The sequence below is a fragment of the Indicator indicator genome, chromosome 38 (genome assembly GCF_027791375.1).
Source record: "Indicator indicator isolate 239-I01 chromosome 38, UM_Iind_1.1, whole genome shotgun sequence".
Lineage (NCBI taxonomy): Eukaryota > Metazoa > Chordata > Aves > Piciformes > Indicatoridae > Indicator > Indicator indicator.
In genome coordinates, this window is record NC_072047.1 from 4,057,098 (window position 1) to 4,076,361 (window position 19,264).

Consider the following 19,264-nt stretch of genomic DNA (forward strand, 5'->3'; position numbering starts at 1 on the left):
GCCGAAACGGAAGGAGTCCGGGAGCTGTCTCGGTGCTTTTGTGGCTCCACAGAGCACCTGAAATCAAAAGGATTGTGTCCGAGAACAGAGGTTTGCTCTTGGCTCATGTATAGAGAAGCAAGGGCCTCTTACACTATAGCACTGCACTAGCATGTGCTGAAAATTGGCAGAAATAAGCAGAGCAGATTCCCATCTTACAGTATTCTCTCCAAGGTTTTATTCGATTGACAGAATCCCATTTTGTTACCCATGCTGAATGGTTATGTGCTGCATGCAGTTCTCTAACCTTTTCTAACCTCTGGCTCAGTTTCCCAGTTGTGTATTAAAAGTAAAGTGATTATATTATAATAAATAAATATTTCAAATTTAGAGGTGCTGTCATTAAATTACAACTCATTGCTCTTTTGTTGCTCTCAAATGTGCAGTTCATTACAGCAAATTTCATTGGGCATTAGAAAAAGATTGACATTTAAAAAATGCATTTGGTGCAAATCATGACTTTAAAAGAGAGGGACACTGCACAACCTCTCTGGGTAGCCCGGTCCCATGCTCCATCACCCTCCAAGGGAAGAAGTTTTTCCTTATGTTTAGATGAGTCTTCATATTCTCACCTGTGCCTGTTGCCTCTTGTCACGGAACACTGCTGAAAAGAGACCTTTTGACCTCTGCCCTTTAGCTATTGATAAGCTTTGAGGAGATCCCATCTCAGTCTTCTCCTGGCCAAACAGCTCCGGTTCTCAGCCTGTGCTCAAAATTATTCGTGATGGCATCTGCCAGGTGCACAAGGCCAGAGCTCTGCTCTATGGACCTGAGGCACCCGTTGTAATGATGCAAAGGGATGCTCAGCATGGAGTTTAGATGTGTTTTGCATTAGTTGTCATTTTCATGCCAGCTGAATTGTGTTTGCAAACCAGCAAAAGAATACAGTGGGAAACACTTGACTAGCTGCTCCTTGCTGTGAAAAGTGGGTTACTTAACACGTTTTATAGACTACACTAGGCTTTCTACGCTAAAAAAGGTCCCCTTTAAACCGTTCAAGGCAGGCACCGTTTTGTAAGGCCGCAGGCACCGTTATACGCAACGGGGAGGGCAGCTCTGACTACCTCAGTGTGGGCAAGCAGCTCCCCTCAGGGAGGAGCAGGACATGCAGCAGCTCCAGGGCTGAGGAGCATGGACGGTTAACTCTCCGGTGGAGCGGGGGTTGGTGTGCGAGGAGCGATGTCTGCCAAGCCGTGCTTTCCTAAACCGAAGCGTACCGTGCCGAGCCGTCCCCGCTGGAACTCGTTCCCGCGCCGTCGTGCACCACAGCGCTCCCTGGCGGCCCGCGGATGGTAACGTGTTGCTGCCTGGGAGCGGCGCGCGCTCGGGGCCGTCCCGCCCCTTCCTTCGGCCTCCCAAGCGTGGGGCATTGCCGGTCGGCGTTCCCGATCGTGCCTGGGGGCCGGGCCAGGCGACTGCCGGCACCAATCGGTGCTGAGCGCTGCGCAGGTCCCTCGCGTCATCGCCGGCACGCCTGCCCTCGGCCTATCAGGCGTGGTCTTTAGTGGGTCACCCAATCACCGTGCCCGGAGGGGTCAAGGAGGTGTTTTCCCTACTGCCAATCAGCGCACCAGGGGTGGAGCTTGTGGGCTCGAGGACGCGGGCGCGAGGCGGGGGTGGATGTTGTGCGGCAGCGGGGTCCGCGGGGAGGGTTTGCTCTGAGTGCCGCCGCTACCGCTGCACGGCTCTGTCGTGTGCTCCGTCCGCCGCAGCCATGATCCACAGCCTGTTCCTCATCAATGCCTCGGGGGACATTTTCCTGGAGAAGCACTGGAAGAGCGTCGTCAGCCGCTCCGTCTGCGACTACTTCTTTGAAGCGCAGGAGAGGGCCTCGGAGGCTGAGAATGTGCCGCCAGTGATCCCCACGCCGCACCACTACCTCCTCAGCGTCTACCGCCACAAGATCTTCTTCGTGGCCGTTATCCAGAGCGAGGTGCCGCCTCTCTTCGTCATCGAGTTCCTGCACCGCGTCGTCGATACCTTCCAGGTAGGGCTGGTGGGGCCGGGTAGCTACCCTGTTCTCAGGGAGAGCGCCGGGGACAGGAAGCCCTCGAGGTGGGCACCGATTAGTTTTGTCATTTTGACAGACTCACGGAACGGTAAGGTTTGGAAGGGAGCTCTGGGGATCATCCCATCCAACCCCCCCTGCTAGAGCAGAGGCACCCGCAGCAGGTTGCCCTACCTGTGTGGTTACATGCGGTGATATTTCTTGGCAGTGTATTCGCTTCCCGAAGAAGCGAATCACAGGAGTAGCCCCAGAGCAGTGATATTCCCTCGGTGCTGTGGCTGACATGACCTGTGTCAGTTTAGGGTAACAGTGAGAATGTTCTGAAGATGTTCTTCTGCCTGCCAACAAGGATTATGCCTTGTGACCAGCATTCAGCAGAACACAGGCAATGGGCTTGCTTGGTCAAATGAGTATCATGTGAGCTTTTGCTTTTACAGAAAAGAATTACGAGCAGATGGTGATGTGGTGATTTGCCAGCCTCTTGGGGCAGTGTCAGAATCATAGAGTTCTTTGGGTTGGAAAAGACCTCTAATGTCATCCGTTCCAACCATCAACCCAGCACCACTGTGACCCCAGGTGCCATGGCTACACCTTTCTTGCCTCCAGAGATAGTGACTCCACCACCTCCCTGGGCAGCCTGTTCCAATCTCTGACCACTCAGGTGTGCTGAGAGATGTGTGTGTCTGTTGGGAGTGGTCAGTCTGATGTGCTTGCACTAATGCCTGGAGTTTCAGTGTTGTTTCACCTCAGAGGTTTGATTTATTTCTCTGTGGCAAGAAACAAGACTGAAGGATAACTAAGACTCCCTTTGAGAGATTATTGAGTAATTGTTTGTTTTTTTTTTTTTTTCACAGGATTATTTTGGTGTCTGTTCAGAGGTGATGATCAAGGACAATGTTGTGGTAGTTTATGAGGTGCTGGAGGAGATGCTGGACAATGGCTTCCCATTGGCAACGGAGTCCAATATTCTGAAGGAGCTGATAAAACCTCCGACCATCCTGCGCACAGTTGTCAACACCATCACAGGTACAGGGAAATGAGAAGCAGTAAACTGGGGAGGCTGTGTGGCAGTATTCCTGCAAAAGTCAATTAAGACTTGAGTGAAGAACATTTGTGCTGCCCCATGCCATTGGAGAGCCCAGCACAGGTGTGTTTAGGGAGCCCTGGGTTAGTGCTTTGCTTTGAGCAGCACGAACTACACTGGGTTTATTTTTTTTCAACCAAAACAGATTGCAGCTGCAGTTGCAGCCATACCATGACTTCCTGGATGAGTTAGTTCAGTGTGGCAAGGCTTTTTGGTTTGTTTTCAGTTACACTTCTTGTTTTTGAATTGCAGTTGAGAGAGGTGTAAGTTGCACAATATAAACTGAGCCTGGAAGAGGAACAGCCTAGCTACGAAGGGATAGAGGCTCTCAGGGATTAATTATCATTAAGATACATGAGGCCAAGGAGTTGTTCTGGAGCACTTCTGTGGTTGTTGGATTTGTCTTTCTATTTTTGCAGGAAGCACTAATGTGGGTGACCAGCTTCCTACAGGACAGTTATCAGTGGTGCCCTGGAGACGTACTGGTGTAAAATACACCAACAATGAAGCTTACTTTGATGTGGTTGAGGAGATAGATGCAATCATTGACAAATCAGGTATGGCAGTGGCTTCTGGATAAGGTGGGGGTAACTTATCACAGAAACACAGAATCATTAAGGTTGGAAAAGACCTCTAAGACAGAATTTATTTTATTGTTTTAGGTTCCACAATTACTGCTGAGATCCAAGGAGTGATTGATGCCTGTGTCAAGCTGACTGGGATGCCAGACCTTACCCTCTCCTTTATGGTAAAGCTGAAAGATGTGTCTTTACTTTAGGACTTTGAGAAGAAGAGGGAGTCCAGTAGCACTGCCTTCACCAACCTTGTGGCTTGCTTTGGTTGCAGAACCCTCGGCTGCTGGATGATGTCAGCTTCCATCCCTGTGTGCGTTTCAAGCGCTGGGAATCAGAGAGAATTCTTTCCTTCATTCCACCTGATGGGAATTTTCGCTTGCTCTCCTACCATGTCAGTGCTCAGAAGTAGGTGATGAATGTAGATTCACAGAATGGGTTGGGTTGGAGGGGACCTTAAAATTCATCCAGTACCAGCCCCTCTGCCATGGGCAGGGACACCTCCCACCAGCCCAGGTTGCTCAAGGCCTTGACCAACCTGGTCTTGAACACCTCTAGGGAGGGAGTATCCATGGCCCAAACCAAAGATGAAGGCAAGAGGCTGACAAGGACTTTCTGCTCTTGTGTTTGTTCCAGTCTGGTGGCAATTCCTGTCTATGTCAAACACAACATCAGCTTCCGTGACAGCAGTTCCCTGGGACGCTTTGAGATCACAGTGGGGCCAAAGCAGACTATGGGGAAGACCATAGAGGGAGTGATGGTAACTAGCCAGATGCCCAAAGGTGTCTTAAACATGACCCTCACCCCCTCTCAGGGAACACATGTCTTCGACCCTGTTACAAAGGTGAGAGGAAAGAGAGATTAAATCCTTTATTTACATCATTTTGACCTTTCAGCAAATGAAGCTGAGCTGTTCATGCTTACCTAAACATTTCCTGCACACTGCTTTCCTGAAGGCAGTGCCTGTCCTTGGGGTGAGAATTTCTTCTGCATGGTTGCTATACTAGAAGCTGGTCCCTCACTAAACAGCTGAGTGTCTGAGTGGTTGTAGTTCTGCCTGCTTGGGGTGTGCAGAAGATCCAAGAGCTGGTATTCTCCATAAAATCCATTAAAAGCTGTCATTAGAAGGGGACTGTTCTTTAGAGGGTGTAACAGCATTTCTGTTTCACTGCTGCATTTTCTGTTCCTTGAAGTTGCTGTCATGGGATGTTGGGAAAATAAACCCCCAGAAGCTGCCAAGCCTGAAGGGGAGTGTGAGCCTGCAAGCTGGGACTTCAAAACCAGATGAAAACCCCACCATTAACCTGCAGTTCAAAATTCAGCAGCTGGCTATATCTGGTAAGTGACTGTCAGGCAGAGAAGCTGAATGTTGGCTGCTGTGTCAGCGCTCACTTTGCATGTAGCTGAAGTAGCTCTGCAGGCCTTCTGAAGTCCATTCCCTCTGGAAACTATTCTCCATGTGAAAAAAGATGTGTGCTTGGGCTACAAAGGGTGGATTTGTTCTCTCTGATGCTCTGTGAAACTGCCTGTCTGCATTTCCTTGCATCTTGTGCTCACATACAAAGAATTTGAGGGTGTGGATGTGCTTGTAAGGAAGAAATCTGACAATTGGTAGCTGTCAGCTTTTCTCCTTTCTGTTTAGTGCTTGCTAAAACTCTCTGTGCTTTCTGCACCTCTGGTATGATCCATTTGTTGATCCTGAGGGCTGCTCTGCTCAGTCCCTGGCAGCTGCCAGTCTTACCCTGTGTTTGTTTGCTTGTAGGACTGAAGGTGAACCGCTTGGACATGTATGGGGAGAAGTACAAACCCTTCAAGGGCATAAAATACATGACTAAGGCTGGCAAGTTCCAAGTCCGAACCTAGAGGATCCTGGTAGCAAGGAGCAGCACTTTTCTGTTTCTTCTGTCTCTGGCTGCTGGATGCCATCCATCTGTTTAGGGTTGCTCCCTTGCCTCTAGCAGCATGAGCAGCAGAGTCAGTGCATAGGGTGCTGGGGAGCAGGGAAAAGTAATGCTGACCTGAAACCATTTCATCTCTAGCCGAGTCTGAAGTGTTTGGAACAATGGCAGATGGGAGAGGTGTTCAGATCCCTTGGGATTAGTGAGTCATGGGTGCAAGCTTGTATCACCTTCATTTTGCTGTCTTCAAGTACATTGTAGGCATTTATTGCTTTTTGTACCTCCTTTATATTCCTGCTGGCTTTTATACCCTTGTAGAGTGATACAAAGTTGAATTCCCACAAACTTCAACTCCACTGTGACAGTCCAGGATCTGCCCTTCTCCATCACTGGCATTAGGGTGGAGAGCTGCATGGTTCTTGGCAGCAGAAAAAATCATTTAGCCTCTGCCTCAGAAGGACTGGAAGAAGTGTAAAGAGAGATTGACCCATGTTAAGAAGCCTGAGATGGGGGATGGTGCCACAGAGGGAGAAAGAGAAGAAGTGGAAGCTTTTTCTAGGTATTTCATAAGCCATCTTGGTCATCAGGTATCTTGAATCTCTGGAGACAGACTGAAAACCCACCCAAATCTTCATAAGGTATCCTAGGAAGGGCTGATGGTAGCACATGTGGTCTTGTAACTGCTGGATGGAGACAGCTGAATGTACATCTGCTTCTCTTTGTCAGTATGTGGGAGAATCACTACCTCCAGCTTCTCTGGAGGGTCAGGGAAGACACAGGCAGGAGAATTTTTGTGGAGACAGCACTCTGGAAAACAAAGCTGTGGCTGAATGAAGATTATAACTTGTGGGAACTTCTGTTTGTCTCTGCCTGCCCATTGCAAACGAAGGTGATGCCACTGTTCTCCTGCTCACTGCTGTCTTTGCCATAGTTGTGTGCTGGTACCTTGGTAGTTTTTCTGGCTGTCCTACCTCACTGTAGTTCCTGTATCAGTCAGCTGCTGTGCAGGTGGGTTCAAGCCTATACTGAATTTTCCCTGGGACCATTGTGCAGGAGCTTTAGCTGTACCTGCCCATTCCAGTCTGTGCTGCATCTCTCTGTATAGCATCAGTATGAGACTGGAAGCATCTGCACTGTTCCATGTTGTCTGTAATGTGTTCTCTGGCCACTAGATGCCAAGGTGTGATCTCTGTGCTAGCAGAGCTTGTCCCTGTGCTGCTGTACATGGGGCTACAGATTCTGGCTGTGGAGTCCAGATGTTTGTGAGCAGAACAAGGTGACCCTAAACAAAGGGTAGTATCCATTCTGGTTTGCATGTGGTGGATACTTGCAGTGGATGAGTGGTATCTTGCTTGTGGAAGCGCAAGCTCCAGTGCAGCTGAAGCCATAGCAGGTGACCTCACTGCTGAGCATGTCCAGTGCAAATAAAACCTTCAGCAAAGGCATCAATAAAGGTCATTTTTACATGTTTCTGTGTCACTGCAGAGTGGTTTCTGTGGGCTTTGCAAGAAATACAGTTGGCATTTGGGGAAGAAGGAAAATGATGCCACTTGGATTGTGGATAGCAGGTGCCCTAGGAAGATAAATTTCTTCATGCAGCTGTGAGTGTAAAGCTAACATTAATTTCCTGGTCAGTTCTCTTAGTGTTCCCCAGCTCATCAGAATGTCAGTAAATGTTTTGAGTTAGAATGATTTGAGTTTCCCAAAGTCAAGAGCCTGGCTTTGTAGCTACACTGCCCATGTGATAGATACTAAAGCTAAACTTCTGGAGCCTAAATGGAACGTTTTCATTTCACACCTTTCTCTTTATAAAGCAGCTGGACAAGAGAGAACCTTTGAAAGAGGTTTAACTGCTGGCATGTGCACAGACACCACTTAGTGTCACATGGCAACCACACTGCAAGGCAGTAAAGCTGATTATTGAGCTTCTGGTTCACAGTGACATGGAGATTCCTGCCCTGTCTTCTGTTAAAGGACAAGTGCAGCCTTGGGACATTTGAACTAACCTTTGCCTGTGGATGTAAATCTAGCAGGCACCTAAAATTGCTAGCATTACACTTGTCCTTTGTTCTGCCCTGCTGTGCTAAAGAGAGCTGCTGCTTCCCTGTGATTAGATGCAAGGAGAAAGCTTGGAGTTGTGGAGGGAGAGGAGTGTTAGCTCCCAATAACCTGTGATAAGGAAAGGGGAGTGAGCGGAGAATGTGCCCCTCCCACACTGCAGGTTGTCTTCCTCTTGTACTGAAAGTCCTCTGGATAAAGAGGAAGCCCTGTCAGCGTCCTTAAAGCCCCAAGAAGAAGGCTGCAAGGGCATGGCCACAAGCTTGTAGGTGGTTCCTTTCCTTTCTCAGGGTTTCATGTTGTCCTGGATCCAGTCAAGGTAGCGACTGACGTTGGTGTAGACCCCAGGCTTGTCCTTGCGGCCGCAGCCGATGCCCCAGCTGATGATTCCAATCAGGAACATCCTCTCCTCCCTCATGCAGACCAGAGGCCCTCCAGAGTCACCCTGCAGGGAAGCAGCAGGTTAGTAACAAACTCCTTTTTTAGCTTTTGTTTTGTGTCCCCTCACTGGCTTTTGCAGTGCACTAGGTCTTAGACCTGCCCTGTGTAGGATGCATGGAAATAGAAAACAGCACTTCCACATAAGGCACTTTTGTGTTCCTCCCACCAGCCCAGGTTGCTCAAGGCCTCATCCAGACTGGCCTTGAACACCTCTAGGCACAGGGCATCCAACCTCCCTGGGCAACCTGTTCCAGTGTCTCCCCACCCTCACTCTCAAGAATTTCTTCCTCACCTCCAGTCTCAATTTCCCCTTTTCCAGCTCAAAACCATTGCCCCTTGTCCTGTCACTCCCAGCCCTTGTCTAAAGTCCCTCCCCAACTTTCTTGTAGTCCCCTTCAGGTACTGGAAGGCTGTTCTAAGGTTTCCCTTGACACTTCTATCAAGCAAAATTACAACAGAGCTGTTCAAATGGAAAAGCTGTGGACTGAATGTGTGCACTCCTTTTTCTTTGGTATAGCTGCTGATTCTCCACCATTTTTGGGCCTCCATTCTTTCCTCCACCTTTCAGCAGAGCAGCACACCATTGCTCTTACAGGACCTCCTGAAGAGTGTGTTCCCTGTCTGCATAACAGAAAATATTGGGAAATGGTGCTGAGGTGGAGTTTCCTGCTCAGTTTTGAGGCATTTCCTCTTATTTGGGATTTTCAGGCTGTATTGTTCTGGTTTGCTTGGTTAAGTGTGTGGCTTTACTTTCTCAGCTATGAGAGGAAAGGGTAAAAAAACCCAGAAGCCTGAAGTTGTGTTTAACCAAAGTCTGCTAGAACTTCATGGAGCCAAATGCAGATTCTCATAGAATCACAGAATTGGTTAGGCTGGAAAAGACCTTTCACATGGCTCAAAGCCATTGCCCCTTGTCCTGTCACAAGCCCTTGTCAGAAGTCCGTCCCCCCCTCCCCTGCAGCCCTCTTCAGGTACTGGAAGGATGCCCCCTAAGGTCTCCCTGGAGCCTTCACACTCCATTTACTGTTACACACAGTAGCATAAAGGGGAGACCTTAGAGCAGCCTTCCAGTACCTGAAGGGGGTTACAGGGGAGAGCTGAGGAAGGAGTTTTGACAAGGGCTGGGAGTGACAGGATGAGAGGGAATGGTTTTCAAGTGCAAGAGGGGAGATAGGACTGGAGATTTGGAAGAAATTCTTTGCAGTGAGGGTGGGGTGACACCGGAACAGGTGTCCCAGGGAGGCTACCCCCTCCCTGGAGGTATTCAGTGCCAAGTTGGATGAGCTCTAGTGGAAGCTGTTCCTGCCCATGGCAGGGGGTTGGGACTGGAGGATATTCAAGGTCCCTTCCAACCCAAACCACTCTACAATCTTATGAAAGCAGAGAAGAGCAGAATTGGGTTTACCTTGCAGGCATCATCCAGGTTCCTTGTGTCCCCTGCACACAACATGTTGTCTGTAACTGTCCTGTTGTCTAGGTGCTGTGCTGTGCACCGACTGGCTGGGAACAGCCTGACGTGGCCTTCCTTCAGCTGCTCGGAGTAGAATGGAGAGACTGGAAGGGAAATGACCCCCTCAGTACCTTCCTATCCCTCTGGGTGTACAGAGACACATTTAATTTCATTTCTTAATTGCAGTTCAGTTTCTGTAGGTTAGGGGAAAAGTAAACAGAAGTACTTGGATTGGGGAGGGGGTGGCTAAACAAATGTTTCCTTGCCAGAGGGTCTCCTTTTAGTCCTTGGAGGATCTGCTTTGATAGTCACAACAGCTTCTATCTGTTTGAGACAGAAATTGTTTCTTTAGCAAGCTTAAAGGCTGAAGAGGCTTTTGGAGGCTCCAAATTAAAGGCTGCTTATTTTCTGGGATGGGTAAGCTGTCTTTGCACAGCTACATCAATCAGGAGTGGAGTCACAGCAAGTGTCTTTGAAACCCTCTAGCTGTATGAAACAGGATTCTGACCTATTTAATACTGGACTTGGACAGAGAAAAGTGAGATGCAATACTGAGTAAGTGGACAGGAATGTACACTTGTGTTAGAGTGGAATGGAAGGGATTTGTTTGTTTATTTTGGGCTCTGGTTTTACTTTCCTGCTGAGCTGCCATTGTAGAAAGCTGAATGTTGGCAGGACTGTTGTTTTTTCAGTCTAGTTTTGAGTTAGTGCAGCATCCTTCCCCTCTTCAGGAGTTCATCCTGTACTCCCTGTAAGCAATGCTGAGCACAGGCCCTGAGAGAACTTTAAACACACTTTATGCCACAGTTAGAGGTTCAATCTTCAAGCCTGTTCCAAAACCTCTGAGTTCAAATCATGCTTAGGTCTTGTTATGATGGATGCTGATGTAAGCCTATATAATACAGGGAGTGACACTAAGAGCCACCAAAAGCTGGAATGCTTTGAGGGCAGGGCCCCAGATTTTGGCCAGAGCATCTTCTACTTACATTCTTCATCTCTGCCATAGCCAGAGATCTCACATTCAGTCCAGTCAGGCAGCTGCAGCTGTGGTGTTGGGAGGCAGGCAGCACGAACAGTGTCTGTCTCAATAGCACAGTCCTCTGTGTTTGAGTTCAGCTGCAGCAGAGCTGAAGAGTGAGGGGGAAAAAAAAAAAAAACCTCATTCATTAATGACAGCTTGAGCCAGCTGTGACCTTTCCCAGTCATGGATCACAAAAGTTCTTACCAATGTCATTGTTGAAGTTCTCTGAGTCAAACTGCTGGTGCACAATGTAGTTCTTCACTTGGAACCTCTGCTCATTTTCCTCAGGGGTGGCTCTGGAGGTCCTGCCCAGCACAATCTTCAGCTGGCTCTTGCTAAAGCTGAAGAGTAAGTGTCTAAATGTCTTCCCATCTTAACTGGAGTGGACCCCTCCCTTGAAGGTGTGCTGTTGGAGCTTCTGCTTCTCTATATTAGCACTGTTACTGCTTCATTTCCCAGGCAGTTTGACCTCAGGAGGCTCTCTTTGCCTTCATTTTTGCACAAACTGCTTACAACCATCATGGCAAAGCTGCTCTCCCAGCCCCTTGCTCTCAAGTTTCAGATGGCTCTGCATCTCTGCTGACAGCTTTGTTCCTCAGCTATTTGATATCTGCTGTGCCACCTTTGTGCCATGCTGCTGGCTGGCCTAACAAAGGCCTGCCTGCACTGCTCAGCACCTTAACCCTTACTCTTCAGTGTAAAGTTACTGACTGGGATGAAGAGCTTTCACCCTTCCACTCAGGCTCTGCAGGAGCTTCCAGTTGGATGCTTCCATTTTCCAGATCATTTTTCCCCAGCCAACACTGAACCTTCAACTTACCCTTCCTCAAAACAGTGAGCAGCTGACAAAACCCAGCAGGAGCTGATGAGAATTCCTCCACAGAGGAAGTGCTCTCCCGGCGCTCTGCGGTACCGCACGAAGATGGCAGCTTGCCAGGGGTGAGCGGCGATGTCTGCGGAAGAGCCTCCCTTGATCCTGTACTGCTGGGCCCTGCGCTGCCGCAGGCCGCAGCTGGCTGTGGAGGACAAACCCAGGATCAGCTTCTCCTTAAGGAATTCTTGCTGGGAGTGTGGCTTGAGGGTAGAGGGCAGGGTTAAGGCAGCCTGGCATGAACTGTTCAGTGTCTGACTCATTCCTGTTTCCTAGGAAACTTGAATCCTGATTTGAAAAATACAGTAAGGAGAACTCTCTGCCTTTTCTGTTCTCCATTTCTGCAGCCTTCCCTCCTGGCACTTCTGTGAGAGTGGAGCCACAGAGTCCCTTTCTACACCAAAAGCTTTTGTTTCCCCCCCCTCCCCGCTCTTATTATACTGTTAAGAGGCTTAAATTCAATACAAATGGCATGCAGAAAAGTAATGCCTCAAAGAAAGAGAAGAGTTAGGAGTGCTAGGATCCTTACAGCAAGTAGGCACATTGCAGTACTCCCAAGTGAGCTGATTTCCCTTCAGGACGTGACACCAGGGCTCGCTGTCATTGTCAGGGTTCCTGCAGCACAGGAAAAAGAAGAGCTGTTTGTAGTATGAGATCTACAGGGAGTTTGGGGAGACATAAAGGTGGCAGCCTGTGACCCCACTGTATTCCTTTGGAACTGGCCCTAGGGGCCTCTGGAGTTTGCATTTATGGAGTCTGACATTAGAGAGCTATGGACAGGTCAGGTGGAATAGAATTCCTGTTGTCAGTGAATTCCTTTCCTAGCAGCAATCTATTTCCTGGGTTTTAATAACCCATGTGAAAGAGCAGAGCCCTGCCCCGAGAGCAGCACAAGAAAGCTTGCTGGGATTTCCTTTTTAGTTCTCTCAACGAGTCCTTACCGGCAGAAGTTGTGAGTGCCAAGGCCCAGCTGGGAAGCATCTTTTCTCCAAGCAGTGTATACCCTGTTGGCAAGGATTCGGGAATTCCACCTCAAACAGGTAGCTCCAGACCTGGTAATGCTCTGGGTGCCTCTGTAATCTGTCCCTCTTCCAGATTTGCAGCTGATGTTGCCAGCTGCAATAAGAAAGCTGCACGTTAACTGAAGGATGTGAACCCCTCAGATGTTCCTAACTGATTTCCCTTCAGGCATCTCTGTAGCAGCTCTGCTTACCTCAGTCTCTTGGTGTCATAAAGCTTAAATATGATTTAATGTGAGAGTCCCAACTTTACAGACTACAGGAATAGTACAGAGATCCTTATACATGCAAGGTCTAAAGTCCACTCCATGTACCCCCAGCATGTACCTTTGGAACAGGAGGGCACACTGCAGTGTTCCCAGCTGTACTTCCCTCCTTTATAGATGTAGCACCAAGGTCTGGAATCCTCATCTGGGTTTCTGGAAGGATGATGATACTATGCATCATTATAAAGCTGTTAGTAGTAGTCCCCTGTCTGCCATCTAGTTTGGTAAGAATGCTGCTCTGTGGGCTGAACCATCAGAAGTTCAGCTGTCTGAACATGAGCCAGCAGTGTGCTGAAGGGGCCAAGGTGGTCACCAGCATCCTGGATTGGATCAGGAACAGTGTGGCCAGCAGGAGTAGGAAAGTGTCTGCCTTCAGCCCCTCACCTGCAATAGTTGTGGTTGCCCAGCCCCAGCTCAGCAGCATCCTCTCTTCGGGTGCTGTACCTCTGCTCCATCAAGCCATTGCTGTTCCAGTTCAAGCACTCAGTTCCACTCTCTGTGGTGCTCCAGGTACCCCTGTATGCTACTCCAGCATCTTTGTAACACTTAGCTTCAGTATCTGAACAAAAGGGAACGAAATGTTACTGCAAGGACAGCATCCCAAGCTCTGCTGAAACTTGGCTTCCAGGTGTCCAGAAAGGCAGTGCAACAGCCCTGCCAAGCAGGCTGTAAGGTCTTCAGCTCCAAAATGCAGAGTTTTATTGAAGCACTGAGAACAGCCCAGGTGTCCTTCTTAAAAGTTGTTTGTAGCAGTAGCTTTAGAATAAAGAGAGTCAACTTAACTGAGAGCCCAGCGTGCAGCTTCTGCACTCCTGCACTGCACAGCAAAGCCCAGCAGCACTGCTGCCAGCTCCTGGCATGGGGCACTCACCTATATCACACTGCTTCCCAGAGAAGCCCTGGTGGCACTGGCAGAGGAAGAGCTGTGGGGAATAATATGCCTGTGAGCACTGGCCCCCGTTGTAGCATTTGTTTCTAGTGCAGGCTGTGGATAGAAGCACAAGGCAGGAAATGCTGTTAGGTTCCACAGGTGAGAGCCTGGCAATGGCTGCCCATCTGTGCTCTCCTGTCAGTCTCCTTTAGCCTCTTCTCTGCCCCACCTGCCTGTTACTCTCACGTGCTCACATGCAGTGCTTACATTCCTCCTTTGCTCCACCAGCCCCACATGCATTACCAGGAGCCTTCCTCAGCCTCTTGCCCACTTAGTCCTGCCTGAGTTACCTGTGTTCCTGTTATATTTCATGACAGATTTTCTGTGTGGTAACTCCTTCACTGACCAGTGAGTGCTTTTGTAGGCTGATTAGACAGACAATCTCTCATCCTGCACCACTTCCTTTCTCTTGTCTTCTTCATACTCACCTCTGATAGGCACAGTGTGGCAGCGACTCCAACCACTGTCACACCTACAGTATTCTATTCTGCTCCCTGAGAGCCTCAGCCAGGTCCCCCTGTGCTGGTAAATTTCTCCAGATGATTTGTCTGTGCAAATGGCTGTAATTGGAGAAAAGAAATCCTCTTTCAGAGATACAGGGAAAAGACCTGGCTGAGCAGAACAACTCCCTTCTCTTTCCAGGAGAAGTGTGTCTGCAGTAGGAGCATCTTTTGGGCTGCCCTTTCTCCTTCTCAGACCACAGCTGCCCCACATCTCTCAGTGTGTTGCTGGGTGTGCTGATGCTGAACAGCCTCTTGTTCTTTGAAGAAGAGCAGAAAGAGTGGAGAACTCTGCTCTTTGAGTTGTGGATGGTATTGAGGGTCTGGTACTTTGCCTTCTGACTCTCTCATCCAGAGAACCATGACAAACAGCTTTCAGGCTCTGTGCCCTCAGCATCATCTGCTTTTCCCTCCCATGATCAGAAAGCTCCAGGGAACATGGTCCTGGCTTACCTCTAGATCTGGCTCCCCGTTTGAAGCGCAGGTGCAAGCCCTGCAAGCAAAGAAGATGAGTTCTGTAACTGCTCTCTGAAGAGTGGAGAACAAGGGCCCCCAGAGAGCCACTCCTCTTGGTGAGGTCTGGTACAGCAGGGGAGCTCTAAGCAGCTGTCTGTCCTCCTTGTCAGGCAACAGAGTGAAAAGTGCCCTGGGTGCCTCATCATGGAAATCATTGAGCTGCCAGGTGACTGCTTGTCATCTGAGTGAGGTGAACTTGGAATCATAGAATGGTTTGGGTTAGAAGGGACCTTAAAGCCCATCTAGCTCCAGCCCCCCTGCCATGGGCATGGATACCTCCCACCAGCCCAGGCTGCTCAAGGCCTCATCCAGCCTGTCCCTGAACACCTCCAGGAAGGAGGCAGCCACAGCCTCCCTGGGCAACCTGTTCCAGTGTCTCACCACTCTCACTGGAAAGAATTTCTTCTTAATAACCAGATTCTGATGTAGACAGCTGGAGTCTGATGGCAAGGGAGTGCTGTTGAAAGGAGGCTGGCAGAGCACTGTTTGATGGAGTAACTTCTTACCTGGCATTGAGCAGTCACGATTGCTCCCACCAGCAAGAGCAGGCATGGGAGTCTGCCTTCCATCCTGAGTATTTTCCACATCACCTTCAAATCTCAGGTTATCTCTAGAGACAGAAGGAAAATAAGATGTGGAACAAATATTTTTTTCTGATTTAAAGCTATCGTTTCCTTCCTAAAAGTAGTAGTTACTCCTGCACATAGTAATAGTGGCTCTTCAGCTGGCTGTGCTGATGAATCACGAGAGCATGGTTTCGATCATGAGTGTGTGATGTAGATGCTTTGAAGAAATCCAGCACCAGAGATCTGTTTTCTCTCTTCCTATAAAAAATATAATGGCTCCTATACAGACCAAGAGCTGGGAGTGAGCCAGAGTAGGAGGCAAGACAGAATTTCATCCCCAATCTCTGTGATTGTTCTGCAGTTTCAAAACTGAGATAACCTTTAGGCATTGTCTCCCACACCATCAGCTTTTCATTGTCTGCATTATATGATCCCTAAACAAGTAGAAAGCCACCACAATTCTTACTGCTTCCAGAAATTAGGGGCTCAAACTCTTTCTATAAAGTCAGAGAAGGCAGCTGGATAATAACTGGTGGAATTGGAGTATGACAGACGAGTGAGTCATAAATTGGGACTCAGGGCTATAAAAGGGAGAGACTTTGTGGGTTTATAGGCTTTTACTTTAAAAAATAAATTAAGATTTGTTCTAAGCAAAAGGCACAAATATTCCAGTGTCTGGAGCAGAGCAGGATAGCTTAGGCTATGGTTTCTCATCACTAGACAGCACAAAGAAGAGTTTTAAGTTGCAAGTCAGGCTGAAAAGATTCACAGGAACGGCTTCTGAGATCTTAGTTACTCCAAGTCATGTCTTTAGGTCACACCTTGATGATGAGATCCATCTGTTAATATTTATTTCTATTTTTAAGGGCATTTTGGTCTTGGAGGCTGACAAGAAAGGAGGAGTCCCTGTTTTCAAAGCACCTGCATGGTTTGAGCAGGTTTATCCCATCAAGCCTGCTGTACAATCCCCTCCTGCCCCGCTCCTTGGGAGGACGCTTAGCTATCCCTTGGTGCTTGCTCTCCCACTGTGCATAGAAAATTGGTAACAGATGTTGCCAGATGTTTGTTTTCAGTTTCAAGAAAGGTCACAAACTCAGGCCACTCCAGTGGAATGCTGCAGATAAGCCCTATCAAACCAAACTCATCTGGCTGTTTACAGGCCTGCAAGCAGAACCCCACCAGCTGTGTGCTGCCTTAAACACTTTGTGCCTTCTGCTTTCACCCTTGGCTCTCTCTCTGATCCAAAACAGTCCAGCAGTAAGCCAGAAGCCCTAGAAGCATTTTCCTTCTATACTTTCAGGTACATCAGGACATGAAGGTATTCAATGCTCTAAATTTATCTCTGTGTTTTGAAGCAGCAGCAGGAATACTTTAAATCCCCCAAGCACTAAGAGTGTCTTACCTTACTGAGGAGGAATAAGGTCTAAAAGGGATCTGTTTTATCAAAGTTGAACAAAAAGTCATTAACAGAAATTAAAAGTAGTTCTTCCCCCTGCTTTATGTCTCCCAATAACCTATTCTTTCCATCGCAGAATACTTCTGATTCTGCATCTCTAGCACTAAGAGCTTGCTTGCTGCTGGGCAGCTATCCTCAGTTCAAGCAAAAGACTGCAGATCCTTGCAGTTTTTTTGCTGCCTTTTGGAGCAAGTGCTTCTGTATTGCTCTTCTAACCAGAGCAGAGGAAAATCACAGTCAGACTACTGCTATTTAAAATACATCAGCAGGCAGACCTCTGCTTTTGGAGAAAGGAATTAACACAGCAACACAAGCAAATGAAAACTAAATTAAACAAGATAAAACAAAACTCCCAAAAGTAAGATTCTGTAGTCTTCAAAGGCATCAGAGGAAATGGATATTTCCAACTCTGGCTTGGTTTGGGGAATCAGACTCAATAGTTCCTGTGGTTTTGGCTGCATTTGAAAGGAGTCTTGTTTAGAGATAACTGCAGAACAGCCCTCCTCTTTTGTCCCTGCATTGTCCTGCTGGGCAGCCTAGGATGAGAGGCAGAGTCTGATCTCCTCTCAGGAAGGTCATACATTAACCTTTCACTCCTAGCTCTCTGGGACTCTTTCTCTCTCTCTCTCCCAGCAAGATCTTTGTCTGCAACTCTTAAGCTCTTCTGCTAATGTTCTTTGTGCAGGAGCCCTCTGCCTGCTCACTGCTCTAATCTGAGGCTGGAAGCCCTTTTTCCCTTAACTGAAGTTTTCTTGAAAGAGCTGAAAGCCCAGCAGCTTGACCCAGCATTATGAATCCCTTCAAAAGCTGAAAGGCAATAGCTCTGGTTAGTTCATTACCATGGTGCTTCAGTGAGATTTAATAAGTGACAGCAATTAATGCCAATGCCATTGATGCTGAGAAGGGGAAATGCACTTTTTGAATAGGTGCAGAGCAGTACCTACCTTTTTGCTTTTTCTCTTCTGTATTCTGCTGGGATTTACCTTCCAGACCAGCCTGGGTTTGTTTTCTGTGTCTCTGCTCTCCCTGCACAGCTCCTATCCTACTTAAGGCTCAGCTCCAGGGGGTGGAGACTCAGTGCCGAGGGCAGAAGGGCGGCTTCCCCCCTGGCTTCCAGAGGCTCTGGGAGTGATCCAGGACCGGCTGGCTTGCGTCCAGACCGTGAGAGGGAGGCTGTGCAGGGCAGGAGCAAAGCTTGCTTGCTGCAGCGACTGGGGCATGCTGGATTTTGCAGCCACTTTTGTTCTTTCGCTCTTCCAGTCAGGGAGCAGATTTGGTCTTCAGAAGCTTTTCCCCACTGAAAACCTTAACTTTCAGTGACACTGAGATTAAGCTGGAAGAAGAGAGATTTAGATTGGAGATGAGGAAGTAATTCTTGACAGGGAGGGTCAGAAGACACTGGCACAGGTTGCCCAGGGAGGTTGGGGATGTCCCCTTCCTGAAGGTGTTCAAGGCCAGGCTGGATGAGGCCTTGAGCAACCTGGGCTGGTGGGAAGTCCATGGCAGGGACTTGGAACTGGATGATCTTTAAGGTCTCTTCCACCCCAAACCATTCTATGAACCTATGGTTTTGGAGGTGAAGTTGGAGTAGTAGAGGGTAATGAGGTCTCCTCTCAGCCTTCTCTTCAGTGAACACTCCCAGGTCCCTGAGCCCCTCTTACAGGGATCCTTGTTGAAGATAAGATCCTGTTAGAGCTAAAACTCATGCAGAAAGGCTAAAACAACAGAAGCAAGCAGATTTGACACAGATCTTGAAGGCTATAGTGTCTGACCAAAGGCTTTCTCCTAATTATCTGCAAAACAAATATCAAGGTGCACAATGGCAAAGACGGTAAAGCCTAACAAAGTGTATGCTAAACACACACGAGTGTTGCTCAACTCTCCACCCTAAACATCACAGACAGCTGGGATTAGGAAAACACCTCTAGGGAGGAGGAAAGACTCCAGATCTAGAAACAAAGGTCAACAGGCTGTGCTCCTCTTCCTTCACCCAACCCAGGGACAGCTTGTTCGAATAAGAATTGTGCCTTTTGCTGCATTTCTACAAGGCGTTAACACTGCTGCAAAGCCCTGCACCGCCCACCCTGCCGTCTGGTTCCCGGCAATCTCTAACTGCAGCCGGAGTTTTGCAGTTAGTGCCTTTACCCCTGGCAATCCCCAATCTGCTGTAGCTGTTGCTTTAATAAATCAGGACCACCCACCTCTGAACTTTGCAAGACTGTCTCAGTGAAAGTCCTTCTTGGGGTCTGAAACAGGCAAAACGTTCGCTTTGCTCAGTGAAAGGCCCGAGGGCTCTGAAACAGACATGAAGTTGACTTTGCTGAACAGCTTCGGGGGCTCTGAAACGGGCAAGCACCAAGCTCTTACCGGTAAGGCGGCGGCAGCGCGGCGGGGAGCGGAGCTGAGGAGCACATTTCAGTGCGTTTCGAGGATTTTAAAGCAGCTGTGAGCAGAGGGCAGCTGCTGCACTGAGCCAGCCCCGGACCTCCTCTTCCCTCCGTCCACCCCAGGTCCCTGCCTCTAGGGAGGGTGGCAGCCGTCATGCCCGGCCCCGCAGCTCCGGCGGAG

At 48.6% G+C, this 19,264-nt stretch overlaps 2 protein-coding genes across 3 annotated transcripts; one reads left to right on the top strand and one right to left on the bottom strand.

Moving 5' to 3' along the window:
- Nucleotides 1-1,753: 1,753 nt before the first annotated feature.
- On the top strand, nucleotides 1,754-5,586 carry AP3M2 (adaptor related protein complex 3 subunit mu 2). 2 transcript variants are annotated; one of them, XM_054396700.1, is made up of 8 exons: nucleotides 1,754-2,026; nucleotides 2,902-3,073; nucleotides 3,551-3,688; nucleotides 3,794-3,879; nucleotides 3,978-4,111; nucleotides 4,340-4,547; nucleotides 4,897-5,041; nucleotides 5,466-5,586. In XM_054396700.1, the coding sequence occupies exons 1-8, from the start codon at nucleotides 1,754-1,756 to the stop codon at nucleotides 5,564-5,566; spliced, it is 1,257 nt and encodes a 418-aa protein (XP_054252675.1). In that variant the 3' UTR covers nucleotides 5,567-5,586. The 2 variants fall into 2 exon arrangements, with proteins under 2 accessions (XP_054252675.1, XP_054252676.1); XM_054396701.1 differs by having other exon boundaries at nucleotides 2,902-2,911.
- A 2,353-nt stretch (nucleotides 5,587-7,939) lies between these two features.
- PLAT (plasminogen activator, tissue type) lies at nucleotides 7,940-18,951 on the bottom strand. The gene is made up of 15 exons (XM_054396699.1): nucleotides 18,898-18,951; nucleotides 17,641-18,029; nucleotides 15,181-15,284; nucleotides 14,612-14,651; nucleotides 14,087-14,218; nucleotides 13,599-13,712; nucleotides 13,112-13,286; nucleotides 12,789-12,880; nucleotides 12,384-12,558; nucleotides 11,972-12,057; nucleotides 11,392-11,587; nucleotides 10,776-10,912; nucleotides 10,537-10,677; nucleotides 9,506-9,654; nucleotides 7,940-8,104 (listed from the first exon to the last, which is right to left on the bottom strand). The coding sequence occupies exons 3-15, from the start codon at nucleotides 15,259-15,261 to the stop codon at nucleotides 7,946-7,948; spliced, it is 1,677 nt and encodes a 558-aa protein (XP_054252674.1). The 5' UTR covers nucleotides 15,262-15,284; nucleotides 17,641-18,029; nucleotides 18,898-18,951; the 3' UTR covers nucleotides 7,940-7,945.
- Between the last annotated feature and the right edge of the window lie 313 nt (nucleotides 18,952-19,264).

What these genes read in the sequence shown, in the direction of transcription:
- AP3M2 (XM_054396700.1), top strand. Translation starts at nt 1,754, where the DNA reads ATGATCCACAGCCTGTTCCTCATCAATGCCTCGGGGGACATTTTCCTG. An exon ending in AGTTGTCAACACCATCACAG is followed by an intron (nt 3,074 to 3,550) that starts GTACAGGGAAAT and finishes CTATTTTTGCAG; the next exon opens with GAAGCACTAATGTGGGTGAC. An exon ending in TCTTCGACCCTGTTACAAAG is followed by an intron (nt 4,548 to 4,896) that starts GTGAGAGGAAAG and finishes TGTTCCTTGAAG; the next exon opens with TTGCTGTCATGGGATGTTGG.
- PLAT (XM_054396699.1), bottom strand. Translation starts at nt 15,261, where the DNA reads ATGTGGAAAATACTCAGGATGGAAGGCAGACTCCCATGCCTGCTCTTG. An exon ending in GAACTTCAACAATGACATTG is followed by an intron (nt 10,678 to 10,775) that starts GTAAGAACTTTT and finishes CTCACTCTTCAG; the next exon opens with CTCTGCTGCAGCTGAACTCA. An exon ending in ACCTGGATGATGCCTGCAAG is followed by an intron (nt 8,105 to 9,505) that starts GTAAACCCAATT and finishes GCTTCCCTGCAG; the next exon opens with GGTGACTCTGGAGGGCCTCT.